This window comes from Solanum lycopersicum, chromosome 1 (genome assembly GCF_036512215.1).
Source record: "Solanum lycopersicum chromosome 1, SLM_r2.1".
Lineage (NCBI taxonomy): Eukaryota > Viridiplantae > Streptophyta > Magnoliopsida > Solanales > Solanaceae > Solanum > Solanum lycopersicum.
Window position 1 is genome coordinate 85,972,685 of NC_090800.1, and position 19,570 is coordinate 85,992,254.

The 19,570-nt window shown below is 32.5% G+C and overlaps 2 protein-coding genes across 3 annotated transcripts; both read left to right on the plus strand.

Moving 5' to 3' along the window:
* Positions 1 to 5,455: 5,455 nt before the first annotated feature.
* Positions 5,456 to 16,635, plus strand: LOC101245304 (phospholipase D zeta 1). Of its 2 annotated transcripts, none has more exons than XM_069288751.1 (21): positions 5,456 to 5,902; positions 7,235 to 7,336; positions 7,466 to 7,578; positions 7,684 to 7,825; positions 8,297 to 8,467; positions 9,358 to 9,531; positions 10,396 to 10,638; positions 10,717 to 10,833; positions 11,207 to 11,346; positions 11,492 to 11,641; positions 12,271 to 12,427; positions 12,499 to 12,742; positions 12,823 to 12,965; positions 13,461 to 13,571; positions 13,809 to 13,955; positions 14,036 to 14,233; positions 14,604 to 14,705; positions 15,377 to 15,508; positions 15,612 to 15,677; positions 16,022 to 16,083; positions 16,219 to 16,635. In XM_069288751.1, exons 1-21 carry the CDS (start codon positions 5,708 to 5,710, stop codon positions 16,466 to 16,468), a joined length of 3,159 nt encoding a protein of 1,052 aa, XP_069144852.1. In that variant the 5' UTR covers positions 5,456 to 5,707; the 3' UTR covers positions 16,469 to 16,635. The 2 variants fall into 2 exon arrangements, with proteins under 2 accessions (XP_069144852.1, XP_069144851.1); XM_069288750.1 differs by having other exon boundaries at positions 5,567 to 5,902; positions 7,232 to 7,336.
* A 908-nt stretch (positions 16,636 to 17,543) lies between these two features.
* Positions 17,544 to 18,648, plus strand: P18 (deoxyuridine triphosphatase). Its single transcript, NM_001246941.2, has 3 exons — positions 17,544 to 17,757; positions 17,899 to 17,990; positions 18,178 to 18,648. The coding sequence occupies exons 1-3, from the start codon at positions 17,585 to 17,587 to the stop codon at positions 18,420 to 18,422; spliced, it is 510 nt and encodes a 169-aa protein (NP_001233870.1). The 5' UTR covers positions 17,544 to 17,584; the 3' UTR covers positions 18,423 to 18,648.
* Positions 18,649 to 19,570: the final 922 nt, after the last annotated feature.

The following is a 19,570-nucleotide window of genomic DNA, read 5'->3' on the forward strand; positions in this document are numbered from 1 at the left end:
AATTTTATGGAATGTATATATTTTTTTATCTCTAAAAGCTAGGATCTATGTAAAGAATTAACTAGTCCTTTTTATTTTAGCTGAATTTTGAATCTGTTACTTTTTTTTTTTTTGGAAAAGTTACCTAAACACACAACATATTTTATTGTATTTTTAAAAAAATTCTACTGTTTGAAAAAAAATATTAAAAATTCCTATTTTACATGATGTTTCATCGGATATATCACTTTACGTGATGTATAGGGATGTACGATGAATCAGTATATTACTTTATGCGATGTATTAATCAAACACATCACTTTTACGTGATTTATTTATCGAATACATCACTTTATGCTAAGTATCGGAACGTAAGCAATGACGTTGAGTAATTTTTTCAAAATCAAGACACAATATATTAGGATGTATTCAAAATCAAAATATGATGTATTAGGACGTTTTGGATGCATCCTAATTTCACCATATATTGAAACTCTTTCAAAATCATAATGGATGATTCTTCTCTATTTATAAGGTTTGCGAAATGTGTGCCATATTACACTTTCTTTTCATTTTTATGTGTATATTCATTCTCATTACACAAAGTTATTATATACGAATTTGCCTGCTTGAATTGTATATAGTATTGTTTGTACATTTGATTATTATATACTAAAGTGATCAAGGTATTTGTGTAGTTATTCATATTTTAAATTTTTTTTTTTAATTTTATATTCAACTAGTTATATATGTATATAGATAATTAGTTTTAAAAATCTTGTACAATTATTTTTATGATAATTTGTTTTAAATCATAATATTTTTGTATTTTACGTTATTATATACAAACTATTTAAGGGATTTGTGTATATACAAGTACTATTTTCATATTTTGATTTATACATATACAATTACTTGTATGTGTATATAATAATTACTTTATAATTTGATTTAAATCAAACAATTTATATTCATTTTATTTGCATTCGTATATAAACTTTATTTGTACATATACAATTTTTTGTATATTCAACTAGTTATATATGTAAATAAGTAATTACTTTTAAAAAATCTGATACAATTATTTGTTTATAGTTACATTTTTTTTGTATTTTACGTTATTATATACAAAACTGCTCGAGAGATTTGTGTATATACAAGTACTATATTCACATTTTTATTTATACATATACAATTACTTGTATATGTATATAATAATTATTTTACAATTTGGTACAAATCAAACAATTTATATTCATTTTATTTACATTCGTATATAAACTTTATATACATTAAAGAGTTTAGTTTCCTTGAACAAGTTTGTATGGTCATTCTGTCGCTATAGAATTCTTCTTTGGTAAAATATTTGATTTAACTTAAATCATGAGATTATGTAAATATTTGTTATCGTATTTAACTCTACTATTACTAGTCACTGAAAAAGTAAAATATTTTATATATATAGAAAAACTATTTTGTTTGAAAAAAAGAAACTCTTATACAAATAAAAATTTACATAACAAACTAAACTATACCATAATTATTTGGATAAATTACTTAAATACACACTTTTATTTTTTATAATTTTCATTATTCCCTACTATTTTAAAATATCTCCAAAATCCCTTATTTTCCTTTCAAATCCCATTGTTCTAGATACATTAAGTTTCACATTCAAGCACACGTTTCTATTCCTAATTTCACTTCCTTAATCCCTCCCTGTTTCACTCCCTTTAACCTCTTCCTATTTTCACTCCCTCAATCTTTACTTCTTTTATTTTTTAATTTTTAGATTTATTCTCTCTCCATGAGATTTTTCAAGAATCAAGTAAGTTTTCGTTTCACAATTTTTTCCGAAGAACTACCAGATCTCCTCCATTTTCACATTTTTACAAAATATATAAGGAAAAAGTGAAAGAGATGATGTATCCTCATTGCTCCTTGCAACATCATCGTTTCCAGTGACGTCTTTTGTTGATGAAATCATTTTCCATTGTTGACAGTGAGACAAAGATACAGAAGTTGGTATAGAGCAAAGTAAAAGTGTAGGGGGATTTCTTGGTCATTTGTATTGTTGATTTATTTTTTTGTACTTCATCCTTTATAATACATATGATTTCATATTTAATATATCTAGTTGATTTTGTTTCTTAAACTAATGTATAATGCCTTCGTTGATTTTAAATGTAACTCGTTGTTTAATCGATGTACTGATACATGTATTAGATATGTACCAAATGTTATAACGTTTAGTCAATGCACTGATACATGTAGTATATATGTATCACATGTTTTTCATGTAGTATGAATTTTCTGAAAACTGATATCATGTATCGGTAAGGTATTAGTTGTTTAGTTGATGTACTGATACATGTTTTGAAAATTGTTATAATATATCATTCACTAAGTTTAATAACTGCGTCATCAACTGTGCTTGATGATACATATAGAATCAGTGTGTATAGTGTTTTGTCGATGTACTGATACATGTATTAGATATGTACCACATGTTATAATGTTTAGTCAATGCACTGATACATGTAGTAGATATGTATCAACAACGATAGAAAACGAAATTGAATCTCCAACAACAATTCCGTCGATTTTGTAACTTTCATACTGCAATTCGTTCACCCAAATTCCGGAATGTCTCATCAAAATTGAAGTATTCAACTTGAAAAATCCACAGTAACAACAATAAAATTATTGAAGTTCGAAATTTAACAGATTGTTCATAAAAAATGTATTCAAACTAGATGATATAATCTTTGATTTTTAAAATTTGAAATTAATATCCAATTACGTGCTGAATTTATGCTGATTAATGATCTGTTACCATAAAATAAGTTGTTTTAGTAACAACATTAAATTTACCGTTTTTTCTCCATTTTTTTCTCAACAGTTTAAACTTACCATGTATCATTTACCATGTATCACTAGAGTCTAAAGTATCACGGCACAACAAATTTAAGGGATTTTTTGTAAATACTAAATTTATCGGGACAGAGTGTAATTATTGAATTACACTATGGGATTCCTTAAATTTTTACTAATTATTTTAACTATATTCATATAATATTTTTTATTAATTTCAATTTGCGGTATATGAAATTTCTACGGTATAATCGGTCCAAGTGCGCACATATCTGCTTTGAGGATCACTCTTTAAGATATAGCCATATATATGAAGTATTTAAATGTTTAGCCACTTCATATTAATCAACTTGACAAATTTTTTTCCCCTTCAACCCATGCAGATGCTAATCAGTGGTCACTTGAGCTATGTAATTTGTTCCCTATCAAGGATTCTTTTCGTCTTTTGTGTTCGAATTAACAAATAAAATTTAGACATTTAAATTTTAAAATCTCAATTATATTTTATATCACATCAATTGAGATAGAAAGAATAATTATAGGAATGATATTAACTGAAGTAATAACAACTCTGAAAGAAGAAAAGAGGATGAAAAATATTCAAAATTATAACCTTTTTATGTATTTTTGTTTATGTTTATAAGTACTAAATTTGATAGTATAAAGAGGAACAACAACACAATTGTACAAAAAATTAAGCCCAGCTAAATATTATATATCGAGGCGTGTTGTCGTAAGGAAAATAGGTATACTCACTTTTGTAAAGTTAGCATCAAATTTTAAAACATCGATATAAATTTAATCGTGTGATATTTTGCTTTATAGATCACATTAAAAATTATAATTATTTATCAAGAAATGTCAATATTTTTTATAGTATTTTAAGTAATATACCATATTAGATATTCTTATAATTTAATATTTAATATTTTAAAAAGGATTTACTTGTAATAATTTTCAAATGGCTTTGATATTATAGGTAAAAATTTGCTTATACAGATGAGACACAAAACTAAAAGTTTTCGTTTTGAATTGAATTAAAAAAAATAGCTTTAAGTGTAAAAACGAAATTGAAATGACTTTTAAGTAAAAGTTAAAAAGTAGGAAGAGATCTATTTTTGGTTTCTGATTTATTTTAAGTCATTTTTTCTTCTGTCGAACAATTTATACTTATTTTAACTTATATATTTATCAAATACTTTCAAAAATAAAAAATTAATCTAAAAGTAAATTTAATTAATTTTTAAGTCAATTTTAACGTGTAAACTCATTAAATCTTTTAATCTGGTGTGTTTCAAAGGTTCTCACTGTACTTGACGGCGACCGTTCGATTACCCAGCTAAGCAACACTGATATGAAATAAATAAATAATATTGGTCCTAACAATTGGGTCTTCATTAATCATTATATTAGGAATAATCTGTGGAATATGACGATGATACCTCTGACAAGTGTTTGGTGGCTAATTTAGCATATACTCAATTATAACTTGGATATTCCAATATGTATTCTCTCATGGGCTCTGAAATGACAATTATGTCCTCTGATTTATTTGTTTAACCAAGCTAAATCATATATTGATTCTATCTTAAACATAACAAACAACTTACAAGTGAATAAAGAATGAAAAGAAAACTGAAAGAGTTTATATTAACAAAAACAAATTATAAAATCATATGATGATTACTTAATCACATATCTAGCCTAGGGGTAATTCTGTCACTTCTTACTAAGGACTAAGAAGTAACGACCAACCTTTTTTCGTGACACCATCCGTTCCTAAACAGCACCAAAATCATTACTGCCAAACAAATGAAAAATCACCACGTGTAAAACTGATACACGTCACCATGACCTACATATACGTGTCACCATTTCATGAGTTCATTTCACGCGAAATACATGATGATATAGGAGCAATGTTTACATATAATAGTCCTAAGCCTAATAGGTAAAAAACAACTTTATGATGATATAGGAGCAATGTTTACATATAATAGTTATGAGCAGATATTGACAAAAAATTTAAAAAGTTATATAAAATATTTTTGGATTAAAATGATAAAATCATTGGTAATACAGCGATTTAGGTGGCTGGCGTTAATGGAAATCGTTGTAGTAACAATGATTTATAAAATTTATTTTATTTTAATTTTTTTTATGGTAGCGATTATACTTATTTTTTTTAATTTTGAAGTAAATAGCTGCCTTAGCAGCGGTTTTACTTAATTTCTTTTAAAAAAAATCATTTACCAAATTACTGCCTCGATAACGACGATTTATTTAAAAAGATTTAAAAATAAGTTTTTTTTTTAATTTTAAAATAAATCGCTGCTTTTTACTTATTTTTTTTTTAAAAAATCATTTACCAAATCATTGCCTTGACAGCGACGATTTATCTAAAGAAATTAAAAAAATAACTTTTGCAAATTACTGCTACCACAGCGATTTACCTTAACGACACCACCTAAATTCACTACATCACCAGCAATTTTACAATTTTAATTTAAACTTTTTTTCATTTACATTTTTAAATCTTTTATCAATACTTTTTACCAGACTCGAATTTCATTATATAATCACAAAAAATAATAGTATCATCATCGCAACACAATACGAAACAATAGGCAGACATACTGTGTTGCGCTTTTGTTTCCGTCAGAAAAAACGAAAAACTAAAATTACTTCCAAACAACAGCAACTTGAATTTCTCCATAAACTATATTTCATACAACAGAATATTCGTACATTTTTCTCTGATTCCCGGGAATGCAAAATTGGAGATATTGTTTCGACGGTAGAAGAAGATAAGTCCACTTAATTCAAGTGGTGAATTAAACAGCAGCAGCCAGCAATGTCGACGGACAAACTTATAGAAAACGCGCCGGCGTCGGCAATGTCATCGACGCATTCGCTCCGATACTACACCGAACCAGCGACTATCTTCGAGGAATTGCCAAAGGCGACTATTATTGGCGTGTCAAGACCAGATGCTAGTGACATAAGCCCTCTGCTTTTGTCATATACCATTGAAGTTCAGTACAAGCAGGTGAAAATTCTTTTTAAGTAGTCAAATTTATTTTTATGCGGAGTGCATTTTTCTTAATCACAACTTTTACTTTAAATACTACCATGTGCAGTAGCTTTGGATGTTGTGATTCAATTTGTTGTGTTTCTACTTCTCTTTTCATGATATACTAAATGATTTTATATTGGTCTGTGAAGCAGAAGAGGTTTAATTGGATTAAGAAAATTCTATATATAAGTTGGGAACACCGTTTTAGAATATGTATCTATTGGTTCAATTGAGTCGATTCAGGATTTGAACTTTATGAGTTCGAAATGAAATTGAATTCACTAGCCATTTGAGTTACTGGGTTCAGAATTTAATTTTTGTACATATGTAATATGCTTTTGACCCGGTGGTTTATGCTATATATCTGTCCCCATGTTTAAGGAGGCACATTGGAAAAATATTTATGTATAGTGATCAAGGGCAACATGTGATTAGTTTTTAGATCATTTCTAATGATGTAATTATTGGAACGGGCCTCATAAATACTGTTATGATTGGCCATTGTGGTTAGGATGAAAGGTGACAGCAAGGCTATAGATCTTTTATGGAGGAAGGGACCATGAGTGTGTATGTATAGAGTCATCAAAGAACTTCACTGAAGTCACTGAGGTGAGAATGTCTAATTGGATATGCTATGGAATGTATGGATGTAGAAAGTCATGAAGCCTATGATACTGGATGTATTGAGGTTCAACAGGTGATTATGAACAGCTCAGTTCATTTGATAAAAGAAGTACAACCTTCACATACAACACCTTTTATGTCTGGTACAGTTGACCGGGTAAAAAAGAGCATGTAAGCAGGGTTTCTTGATACTAATCTCAGGTCATCATTTTCTATTTAACATCTGACTATTGTTTTTTAGGTATTGGATTTCCCTACTTTTGACAAATGTGATGGAATTTGCTATAGTTTCTCTTCACATGGTCGTTAGTAAATCATATTTTTGTATTCTGGCTATTCCATATCATGCACTTGGCTCTTCTACCTGGTTTAAACTAAAGTTACTATCAACTTTTCCTTTCGATAATACAGTTTCAGGTGACCCTATCTAGATGCCCTTTCTGCTAGCTAAGCCTTTTCCCCTTCACTCTTTTATGCTAAAATAATGAAAAGATTGAGCATTTAGCAATTTGGATATCATTTTTGAAGTCTTATTTATTTTAGCCTCTTTTTTGGGGTAAAAAAATGTTGAATTTGTTTTTGCTTCCATTCTGATAGAAGCTAGTCAATGAACTTAAGTTTCTATAAAAAGCTCGTGTTCAAATTACATGACCATCTCCTCTTTACTTTTCCATTTAGCAGTTCAAGTGGTGCTTATTGAAGAAGGCCTCACAAGTTATTTATTTACACTTTGCATTGAGGAGACGTGCAATAATTGAGGAATTCCATGAGAAACAAGAGCAGGTTCATCTCTCTCTCTGCTTCACATATATGAGACATTTCTACGCTTTTGTTATTTCTTCATTCCACAAATTTGATAATGACCACTGTCTAAAAATTTTTCTAATCTCATCCTCAAATACTTGTCAAAAGGTTAAAGAATGGCTTCACCACATTGGTATAGGAGAACAAACAGCTGTCACACAAGACGATGATGAAGATGATGGAGCTCTGCCAATTTATAATGAAGATAGTATTAGAAATAGGTGTCAACATGTTTCTGTTTGAATCTTGTTATGCTTAGCAGGCTGGACCTTGCATAGCGTTCTGCAAATTCCAGATATGATTCTTACCTGTGGGTATATTTGCAGGTGTGTTCCATCCCGGGCTGCTTTATCTATCATTCGTCCATCATTGGGCAAGCAGCAAACCATCACTAGAAAAGCAAAAATTGCTATGCAAGAGTATCTGAATCATTTTATGGGGAATTTGGACATTGTAAATTCTCGAGAGGTGTGTATATTATTCTGTTTCAATCTCCAGCAGTTTGTTCTTAGACAGACACCTTTTGACTAGAAAGTTGTATGGGGTGGACAGTTGTTGCAGAAGTTAATTGTTGGCAGGGGTATTCACTGAGGTCTTGGACGTCATAGACAAGTTAATCGCTGAAATTTCTCCTGAATCTTGAATTAAGCATGGGAAAAGCTTGTAATATCTGTTGTAGCTCAATATTTTTCCAGTTTATTAAGTATGTGAAACATATACTTCCTTCCGATAAGGCAATTAGCTTCTGTGCTCCTATAAGTGATGTTACTTTTCTCTTTAGACTTGTACTGTTGGATACTCTTGTTTCTGATGATACTCTACCTCTCCTCATAACAAAGTTCCTTAGATACCCCAGCCAAGGGAGCAATTTCTGGTTTTAATAGTCTTGAAACGGTATATTTGATTGTTTGGGACTTTTTTCTGCTATTGTTTCTTCAGGTGTGCAAGTTTTTGGAGGTCTCCAAGTTATCATTTTCACCAGAATATGGCCCAAAGCTCAAAGAAAATTATGTAATGGTTAAGCATTTGTCGACAGTTCCCATAGAGGAGGAGAATGTGGGATGTTGCATATGTTATTGGTCTGGCTGTTGCAAGAGTAAGTGGCAAAAGGTAAATGACCAACATAGTGCATAGTCTGCCGATAACATTTGTGGAGATATTTGTATGCATAAACGTTTCTGCACATAAGGTTTTTTATCTTTCTGAAAGCTGGAAAGCCTTGTTGATTCTTCTATTACTTGACAAATTCTATCTTACAGAGATATGGTATGAGAACTGGTTTTTCTTACATGAAGACTGATATTCCTTTTTATGTTGAATTCAGATTAGAGAAATGTCATTACATGCAGAATATGCATTCCTTCTTCAGCTTCCTTTGAGATAGACATAAATATGGAAACCTGAAAATAATTTTTCCTCTTTAGTAATAAGATGAATTGACAGTTCATTTGTTATGAACAGAACTGAAAATCACTCTTGTTACTTTTGAACTCAAATAACCACAGTGAACAAGGCATGCTATGGATGAGTAGAGGTGGTCAGACACTACCAGATAGATAACCACATATGCATCATGAGAACTCATCTTAGGAACCTTCAGGTCCTGAGTTTCCACGGTTCTTACTTCCTTGGGTGTTATCATATATTATCTAAGATTCTGCATCTTCTAACATTGTCCACTTTCAATACCAGTTTGTCCATGCCCAATCTAGGCAATGCCATTAGTTGGATTTAACCAGTTATTAACGCCACGTGAATGAACATTTTTTAACTGGAAAGTGGGAGGTATAGTTTTGCTGAAAATAATTGCAAGGTAGCAGACACCTATTAGGTAAATGTTGATCTAAGGCTAAGATTACCGTTTAGCTTTTCTGCTATCCTGAACAATCAACTTGTCTGTGGAATAAGTGTTGTCTGAATATGAGCTGTCCTCCACAATGGTTTACCCTATTAAATGTTTTTGTCTTCCTTGTCTCAACTACTTGAACTATGTCATGCAGGTTTGGGCTGTTTTAAAACCTGGTTACTTGGCCTTACTAAACAATCCTTTTGATGCAAAATTACTGGACATAATTGTTTTCGATGTGCTTCCAACTTCTAATGTGAAGGGAGAGAATGCGGTATGCTTAGCTGCGGAAATAAGAGAAAGAAATCCTTTGCAATATGCATTTAAGGTCTGCCTCCAGTCAAACACTGCAGAAATTTCTTTAATGGTGTTTTTAGCATTGCTGGAACTTAAACTCAATTTTTGACCATTATGATTTCTTATTTCTTGGTTACATAATTACATGTCATTCTTTTAGTAGTCTACTACTACAGAGTGCTATTATTACTCAAGATGTATGTCAAAATAAAGTTGTGTATTTTAGTTGCTTATCATGCACACTCACCTGAATGTGCCTGAACCTGAAAATTATCTAGTTTTGAAAGCAAGACTGGGTACAAACAAGAGATTTTGTGCACATACTGAAGTAGCAGTTTAAGTTTAATCAATTAGATGTTCTATTCTTAACCTCTATGATGGCTTGTAAATGATTTTAGCTGCTGGAATGGAGGAGATGATTTAACCTTAACCGATCAGCTCTGCCCTATAACATTAAGTAATGATTGAGATTGTTTCAAGTTTACACTGTTTACTTCTTTTTCCCATAAATTCACCATTCAAGTAGCGTTGATCGGTTCTACTAATTTTAGGAAGTTTAATTTAGGAAAAGTAGACACTGACCAATAAATTTTATCAAACTAATGAATTTTTTTTAACTATGCAGCAACTTCTTGGTCAACCAAGATATGTAGGGAAGCCACTTTTTTCCTTTACGTAATATTGCAGTCTTTCGGGAATCCATTTTCTGTTTCTTCCCCCCCATAATCAAATAGTTGTTCAGTGTAACATGATGTGGAGTTGTATGTTGCAAATTTAATTAACCTCCTCATTCTTTATTTAGTAAATTATCTTATTATTGCTGGATTTGCTTCTCAAAGAGTGCATCTTGTTTTGCTTGCTTTTGCATAAAACTGACAGTTGTAATGGCTGAAAGGTTTGTTGTGGGAACCGTAGCATAAGGATTAGAACCACGAGCCATGCCAAAGTCGATGAGTGGATATGTTCAATAAATGATGCTGTTCTTAAACCTCCAGAAGGTTGGTGTAACCCTCACCGCTTTGGTTCTTTTGCTCCATTGAGGGGGACAACTGATGATGCCGCTCAAGCTCAGTGGTTTGTAGATGGGAAAGCAGCATTTGAGGCAATTGCTTCTTCAATAGAAAGTGCAAAATCTGAGGTTGATCTATCAACTTTTTACATAGCAAGCATAAAGTTTCTTACTTGCTATAGTTCCACCTAATTTAATCTTATGCAGATCTATATAACCGGATGGTGGCTTTGCCCTGAGCTGTACTTGAGACGTCCATTTCACAACCATAGCTCCTCTAGACTTGATGCATTACTTGAGACTAAAGCTAAAGAAGGGATCCAGGTGCATATGCAGCTGATCTCTACTTAACATGTTTAACTTTATAAATAATTGAGTAAAATTAGTTACCTTTACCTAAAAAAAAAAGATAAAAATTTACATGTCTAAATATTTTCTTATGCTTTAATGCCTGCCAACAGTAATAAGCCACACGTTTGTTGAAAGACATTTACTCAAGTCACGTGTGATAAAGATTAGGAACTAGGCTTTTTGTCTTGCATCTAGACATAATGAAACTAGAGCGTTTACATGTAACAAAGTGTATCCAGCAATTTTGATAACAAAGAAGTGTTTTCTATAAAGAAGTGTTTTCAATGCATTCTTCCGATGTTTTTTTTAGATCCAGTCTAACTTCTAAAAATATATGTTGATGCAGATTTATGTTCTTCTTTACAAGGAGGTTTCTATTGCTTTAAAGATTAACAGTTTATACAGCAAAAGAAGGCTACTGAAAATTCACAAAAATGTTAAAGTCCTGCGATATCCAAACCATTTCTCTGCAGGGATCTACTTGTGGTATGCAGTTAAGAATTTAATACAGCATAGTCTCTGATGTAGTCATGATTTAGAATAGATTTTCCATCTTTATCTGCACTCTATGTATATTAATTCCTTCAATTTCATAAGCTTATTAAAACTAAAACGTGGTTTCTACATGCAGGTCGCACCATGAAAAGCTTGTCATTGTGGACAACAAGATTTGTTACATTGGAGGTTTAGATTTATGTTTTGGCCGGTATGACACTAGAGAACACAAGTTGGCTGATCAGCCTCCTTTTATTTGGCCCGGGAAGGACTACTATAACCCAAGGTAAGCTAGCTATGATATGTATGTGACCCAGTCATGAACTTGAAATTTCCTTTGTCAAGTTTGTATTTATAACTTAAAGCAAATAGATATGGGCGCCACTATATTTCTTAACAGGCTTCAGTTAGTATGTGTTTGACAACAGGTCTCTATTAGCATTCAGATGATGAAACAAATATGTTTTTGAAGTTAGAAATGGAATATGTAGATTTTGAAAAGATTCCACCATAAGTAACATAGTTGAAATAGCTATTGATCTCCATGTTGAAATTGTGTTGACGGATTTAAATCAAATTTAGTTATCTATTTTTCTGCTTTGTCCAAGAAATGTAACAATTTGAGGCAAAATAATGTATTATCTTTTTTTGTAATGAGGGAAAAGAAGGGAAACTAATGGAAATTCAATCAAAGTTTCTTGTTTGGTGGGTGTTCTATTAGACTCATATTTGTCCAGCTTATTGCAAACGAATATCTAATTTAGCTTGAGATGATTCAAGTTGATATCAATTTTGTAGATGGAGAGTGAAAAGAATTAGAGCCTTCTCTTAAGTTTGACTGGTTGTAGAAATCACTCAAACCCATATGCAGCAAATGTAATATTTTTAATTATCTAAATTGTCATTATTATCCAGAGAATCCGAGCCAAATTCTTGGGAAGATGCCATGAAAGATGAACTAGAGCGGGAGAAATATCCCCGAATGCCATGGCATGATGTCCACTGTGCTCTTTGGGGACCACCTTGCCGAGATGTCGCCAGACACTTCGTTCAACGCTGGAATCATGCTAAGGTTCTTTTCTAATCCTCAGTGTACTTCTTGATGAAAGTTCAAGTTGCTAATATTTCTGACCATTGATGCAGAGAAGCAAAGCTCCAAATGAACAGACAATACCACTGCTTATGCCACAGCATCATATGGTTCTTCCACACTACATGGGCAGAAGCAGAGAAATTGAGGTCGAAAGTAAGACAACTGAGCTGCAGTGGAAAGATCTGAATGGACAAGATGCATTTCCGTCTGGGTCACCACCGGAAGACATCCCGTTACTTTTACCCCAGGAAGCTGATTGTGATGAGGTTTCCTGTGCGGACGAGAAGTGGACTGGTCTGGTCTCTAGTCTATTAGTTAAGTTTGATTTATATTTAGTTTACACTCTGTCATTAGGTCTGATGATATCTTTTCAGATGATCTTCATCACCTAGATCTCCAAAGCCAAATGAAAACTCATCAACTAGATAATTGGTGGGAGACACAAGAGCGAGTAGCAGAAGTGGTTTCAACTGATGAAATAGAAGATGTTGGTCCTCGAACCCGTTGTCACTGTCAGGTTAGCTAAACAAATATAGTACAGTGAGGATGTCATTTGGTGGTGTGTTGCGTAGTTTTTACATTCTGCTTATAAAAGTATAATGATTATTGACATTGTTTAGTATCTAGGCTTTATTGCTCAAGGATAGAAACAAGGAGAAAATTAATGTTAATTTGAGTTGGTATTAGAACCTTTAAAGTAGACAACTTGAAAAAATTCTAAATATAAATCTGGAGGAGAAAGTATCGGTTGGACCCCCACCCCCTTTTAGGTGCACCATTAGAGGATAAAGATATTGAACTAATGAAGGTAGGGATTAGTTGCAGCCATCCAGTCAAACAATACTTGAAACATATTATACTTTCTGCTGATATTGTTTAGGTTCATAATATTCCTTAAACGACTTCCTAGGTGACCTGAAAATTTAATTCATTTTCTTGTTTACTCAGTTTCACATATGTTTCAGTTAATTCTCTACTGCCATTGACATTTCTTAAGGTTAACTTGTCATAGGTGATTAGAAGTGTCAGCCAGTGGTCTGCTGGAACAACTCAAACTGAAGACAGCATTCACAAAGCTTATTGTTCTCTTATTGAGGAAGCAGAACATTTTGTGTTCATTGAGGTGTGCACTAATTACAATTGATTGTCAGAGCTTTGTGTTCATTGACTGCCACCAGTGGCTCAGCGGGTTTATTGTTGCTAATGTCCAGTTACAAGTGTACTTTTCTTGTTCTGAATTTCTGAATGTTTTCTGTTTTTTTTTAGTTCTGATTTGTTTTATGATGGATATGAGCAAAAATATAGTAAAAAAGCTCACTTATCAAATGAAAACTCATGCTTTTATTTGCAAAACTTTCAGAATCAATTTTTCATCTCGGGTCTTGCTGGAGATGAAATTATACACAATCGTGTAGCTGATGCTATATACAGACGTATAAGGCGAGCACACAAAGAAAATAAGTGTTTCAGAGTTATAATAGTCATCCCACTATTACCTGGTTTTCAGGTAGGTGTCTTCTCTTCAAGTTGGAGACTGTAAGTTGGTTTTTGAGTTTTCATGTTTCATATCTAGCTTCAAAATTACAGGGAGGCCTGGATGACATTGGGGCAGCAACTGTGAGAGCCTTAATGCACTGGCAATATCGGACTATTAGCAAGGGCAACACTTCAATACTGCACAATCTTAATGCTCTATTGGGTTCAAAAACTTGTGATTACATATCTTTCTACGGTCTCAGGACGTATGGACAGCTTTCTGATGTTGGCCCTATGTTCACGAGTCAGGTAATTTCTTGAAGATCTAACAGTACAAATCAATTATCTGAAACTCACTTAACTAGTAAGATAGGTCCATACATTGGCATGGAGCATCTTTGAATGGCTAAGAAGCAGTCAATCTAATATTTGTATGACCAACTTTATCCTCCAAGAAAATTGATGTATATACTAGGCGGAAGTTTGAAAATGAAAATTCTTTTCCCAAGCCTTGAAGAGTTAATTCATTCTATTTTTTAGTATGTAACGTTATCATCTTCTCTCAATATTTGCTCTTCTTTCTCTAACATGCAACCTGTATCTACACAAGTTCACTTGATGTTGATTAATCGAAAATTTGGTTTTCTATTGCACTAAAAGTTCTGCAATTTTAACATAGGTCTATGTACACAGTAAAGTGATGATAGTGGATGACCGTATAGCCATGATTGGATCATCTAATATAAATGACAGAAGTTTGCTTGGATCTCGCGACTCTGAGGTAAATCTGTTCTAGGCTTTTAGCATGTGAAGAACATGAAATATTACTTACTGCCTATAAGAAAGTCTCTTTCTCTTCTGAGAAGAAGAGACACAGCAATTACTTTCTGAGAATAGCTCTTTTACGTTCACATGGTAATACAAATAAATTTAGAACCGTTGTGGACTTCTGTTTTGCAAACATTCTTATGTTGTATTGCTAGAACCGTCACTCGTGAGTGTGTAGACTTTTTTGTTCTTTCAAAAACATATTAGTATAAGCAAAACTCCAAACACTGCACAAAAATTAGAAAAAGAAACACATCCAGCACTTATCTTGATAAATCTTGCTTTTGTCAGTGAATTGGTTCATCTACCACAGGAAACTGTAGATTCATACCATTTTCACCTTCAAGTTTTGTCTGTCGATTCATTTAGTTGGTTCATGTATTCCTTGCTTATACCACACTGCTGCTTGTGAATGAGAGCTGTCCCCAGTCGAAAGATAAATGTATGACTTTCTAGCTTTTCAACATCATGAGGCTTCACATTTCAGTTTCTACATTGGATATCTGCAATTGAATTCTTTCAGCTACGCATTTCCAAAAGCAGTATCTTGTTCTGCAGATACTTTTAAACAGTAAATTAAAAAAAACTACAAAATAAGAACTGACAGAAAATTGGTGGTTCCAGATTTGTGTAGTCATTGAAGATAAAGATTTCATTGATTCAACCATGGATGGAAAACCTTGGAAGGCTGGAAAGTTTGCTTTTAGCCTTCGGGTTTCTTTGTGGGCAGAGCACCTTGGTTTATGTGCTGAAGAGGTCAGTGATGCTTCGAACTTCCAATGGCATAAGATTTCCTCTCATGGATTTATACAGTATGTTTTAAAATACAGCAACTAAAGACTATCCTTTTTTTTTCCAGACTTGTCAAATCAAAGATCCAGTGGCTAACTCTACTTACAAAGATATATGGATGGCAACTGCAGAGGTGAGATTGGTGTTCTTACTTTAGTTGATTGCCTTCAAAGAAAAGCAATATGAAAGTATGATAATACTAATTCTCGAAAGAAGCACAAAATAATTCTGCCGTATGCCCATGTTTTGGTGATGATACTACACAAACATAGAAAGAAAGCTTCCACAGCAATTCCATTATCACTCTTATCTGTTTGTTTTAGTTATTTAATTGCCTTTATGTAACTGCCCATTGACAGAAATACATATCGTTTCTATTTAGTAGCCATGCCTGAAATCTTGTTCAAACTGCACAATCCGGTCACTTAGATTTTCATCTCAGAGCATCAATAACTCTTTGTATCTCTTATGTTTCAGTCAAATGCCACGATTTACCAAGACGTGTTCTCTTGCATCCCAAATGATGTTATTCACTCGAGGTACGTGACCATCACATCGACTTTCCACCATGTTTTTCTCTTTTATGGAGGCGGGGAAGAGTAGTCAGTAGCGCAAAGTTTTTGATCATGCTCAGTTGCTTATGTTATCTAATGTCATCCTGGATATGAATGCAGGTCTGAACTTCGACAATGTATGAACCATTGGAAAGATAAGCTTGGGCACACTACTATTGATCTAGGTGTTGCTCCTGATAAACTTGAATCTCAGGTTGATGGGGAAGTAGATGTAGTGAATACGAAAGAGAAGTTAAAGTCAGTCAAAGGACATCTTGTTTCTTTCCCCTTGGAGTTCATGCGTGAGGAAGATTTGAGACCGGCGTTTATGGAGACCGAGTTTTATACTTCTCCTCAAGTGTTCCATTAAGCTACAAATTAAGTTGTGATATGTATATATCTAGGCTCTGTGTTTGAGAAAGTGTACATATGTTCTTATTATGTATATATGTTGGAATGCATTTTAGGACTGAAACTTTTTGTGTTTCAGTGTTTTCAAAAATGTTTTTGGGCGAGTCCCAAGGCGAGTTTTAAAAATATTTCGAGCATAAATTAAAGATGTAGATCTATAAGACGAGATTTTTAAAATTTGAGGCATAACTCTCGAGCATAAAAACGTAAGTTTTGGGAGTAAAAACATACGCCTGGATATTTTTAATTTAGTTTTTAACCCTTTTTGCTTTATATCATATTTTTATTATTGGTGTAATGATATTTTATCATATGATAACTATAATATTTTTTTTCTTTGTTATTGATCATTAATGCTTATCTCAAATAAGAATTATAAGTTATTGAAAGGTTTACTTTTGCTTATTTTAGTTGTAACAAAACTATAAAATTGAATATACATGAGACTACGCCCGGTAGATCTATGCAGTTATGTTCATGTCTCGAGGCTTATGCCTTGCTCTGTACGGAATAAAACGTTTTGCCTCACGCTCTCGCCTTTTTTAAAACATTGTTGTGTTTGAAGATACCAAACTGCAATTCTTCCCCGAGCCTCTCGTGGGTATTTTAGAAACCAACCTTATTCTTTCAGGAACTACCTGAGTTTGTCCAAAAATATCTTTGGTGTTTCCTGAAAATAATATATTGCTGTTCAGATCTTCTATTTACCTATTTATGTTACACTAAAATTATAAGTGAGTTGAGCATAGCCTTATTACTTTCTCTCTTTTAATTTATTTGATCTACTTTTTAAAAGAATGATCATTTCCTTATTTATTTTTTTAATAGCTTTTTAATTTTGACATGATATATTCAAACAATACTATTAAAAGATATTTTGATGTCGTAGCAATTTAATGCAACCTCGGAAAGAATGAGAATTTTCCATATCCCATTTCCCAATACAGTACAAGGCGGGAATTTTTGGCGCCATTTCAGTTTTGACAGTGAAAATTCCCCTCTACATAAACCTCCCACTCACTCTACAAACCCTAACACTGTCATAAACTTGTCTTCAACATTCCTTCTTCCAAAAATGGCAGAAAATCAGATCAACTCTCCTGAGATCACAGAACCTTCTCCCAAGGTTCAGAAACTGGACCACCCTGAAAACGGCAATGTCCCCTTTTTCCGAGTGAAGAAGCTCTCTGAAAACGCTGTTTTGCCCTCAAGAGCCTCTTCTCTTGCTGCTGGTTATGATCTATCAAGGTCAGACTTTCACTAAGTTTATTTTTTTCGTTAAATCCATTTGGAAGCTCGAATTGTTTTTTCTAAATTGTTTGTTTTGGTTTGATTTACAGTGCAGCTCGAATTATTTTTCTAAATTGTTTGTTTTGGTTTGTTTTACAGTGCTGCAGAGACTAAAGTTCCCGCCAGAGGCAAGGCTCTTGTACCCACAGATCTCAGTATTGCTGTTCCTCAAGGAACCTATGCTCGTATTGGTAATTTCTTCCTTACTTTTTGAAATCACAAGATTTTTATTAGGGCATGGTCCCTATGATTTTAACTATTTTGGGGAAAATAAGTTTTTTAGAGTAAGAAAAGCAAGTTACACAAGTGTTAGTCCACATTGGTTATGTTATCTCATGATTTGCTATATTTTGGGGTGTTTTTTTCATTTGGTTATAGCACCTCGTTCTGGTTTGGCATGGAAGTATTCTATAGATGTTGGAGCTGGAGTCATAGATGCTGATTATAGAGGGCCTGTTGGGGTAGTATTGTTCAACCACTCTGAAGTTGATTTTGAAGTCAAGGTTGGTGATAGGATAGCTCAGCTTATTGTTCAGAAAATTGTGACACCAGAGGTGGAGCAAGTTGATGATCTTGACTCAACTGTCAGAGGCTCTGGTGGCTTTGGATCCACCGGAGTGTGAAGAAAAATAAATCAGTTTTAACATTGCAGTATTAAAATATTATCTAGTAGGTTTTGACTAATATATGGTATTCTGGGTAATACTAAAATCCTAGTATTTGGTTTATAGATTAAGCAGTGGGAGATTTTGGAAATGTATTTTGGATCAAATGTATATCTCACTGATCTTTAAATGCCTCAGTGCATGTTGATCTATAGTTAAGTACTTGATGAATATATTGTTCGAACTTATTGCTAGCAAAACTATGTTTTTATTTGTTACTAACTTCAGCTTATGAGGGTCATCTCCAACTTGGCTCATTTTCATGAATTGAGGATGTTGTAGATGATGCAATGTCAATCAATGAAGGTTTATTATCTGTTATGAGAAAATTATTTTCAAATGAAATTAGTTTATTGAGTTGTTGGCAAAGTCAATTACAGAGAGGCAACTCAATATGGAGAGCAAAGATAATAAAATTTAAAGAAAATATAATGATATTGTGTAATTTAGATTGTATTAGTGAACCCTCTGTTCGTGAATTTATTCGACAAAGAACAAAAATTAATTTTCTCTCCCTCCCTAATTTATTCACTTTTAAATAAATACACCTATTAATGACATAGTAAGTGGATGAAAAGTTTTATATTTTTAAAAATAATTAGTCATTTAATTGAAGATATAATAGATTAAAAAAATATTTTTTCTTGATTTATCAAAATAAATAAGAAATTAGGAATAATTATAAAAGAAAAAGTAAATAGATAGTTAGGGCTAGACGAGTAATAATAACTAAAAGAAGTCAACGATTTCATCTTCAAGACAGCTCTATTTTGATGATGATGCATTTGGAATCAACCTACAAGTAGTTATAATTTTGTAAATTATTATGTCATTTTGATTTCAGTATGTCATTGAACGTTTATGTAATGTTGTTATTGTGTTATAGCATTTTTCATTGTAGTGATATTTAGGTCTCAGTTTTCTTAATTCACAGTCATGATAATATGCATCGATATAATAATGTCTATGTTAATGGGGTAAGTCAAATACTATCACTTTCATAGCCGTTTGAAATGGCTTCTTGAGTTGTACAATAATAAGCCTTAATTTCCTTGTTGACATGTAGCAGCAAAGTGACCTTTGCTATCTTATTTTCTTGGGCTGAC

Excerpts from the sequence above, each read along its gene's own strand:
- LOC101245304 (XM_069288750.1), top strand. The coding sequence starts at position 5,708 with ATGTCGACGGACAAACTTATAGAAAACGCGCCGGCGTCGGCAATGTCA. Across the intron at positions 11,347-11,491 it reads TCTGCAGGGATCTACTTGTG|GTCGCACCATGAAAAGCTTG; the intron begins GTATGCAGTTAA and ends TTCTACATGCAG. Across the intron at positions 14,706-15,376 it reads TTGGATCTCGCGACTCTGAG|ATTTGTGTAGTCATTGAAGA; the intron begins GTAAATCTGTTC and ends TGGTGGTTCCAG.
- P18 (NM_001246941.2), top strand. The coding sequence starts at position 17,585 with ATGGCAGAAAATCAGATCAACTCTCCTGAGATCACAGAACCTTCTCCC. Across the intron at positions 17,758-17,898 it reads GCTGGTTATGATCTATCAAG|TGCTGCAGAGACTAAAGTTC; the intron begins GTCAGACTTTCA and ends TTTGTTTTACAG. Across the intron at positions 17,991-18,177 it reads AGGAACCTATGCTCGTATTG|CACCTCGTTCTGGTTTGGCA; the intron begins GTAATTTCTTCC and ends ATTTGGTTATAG.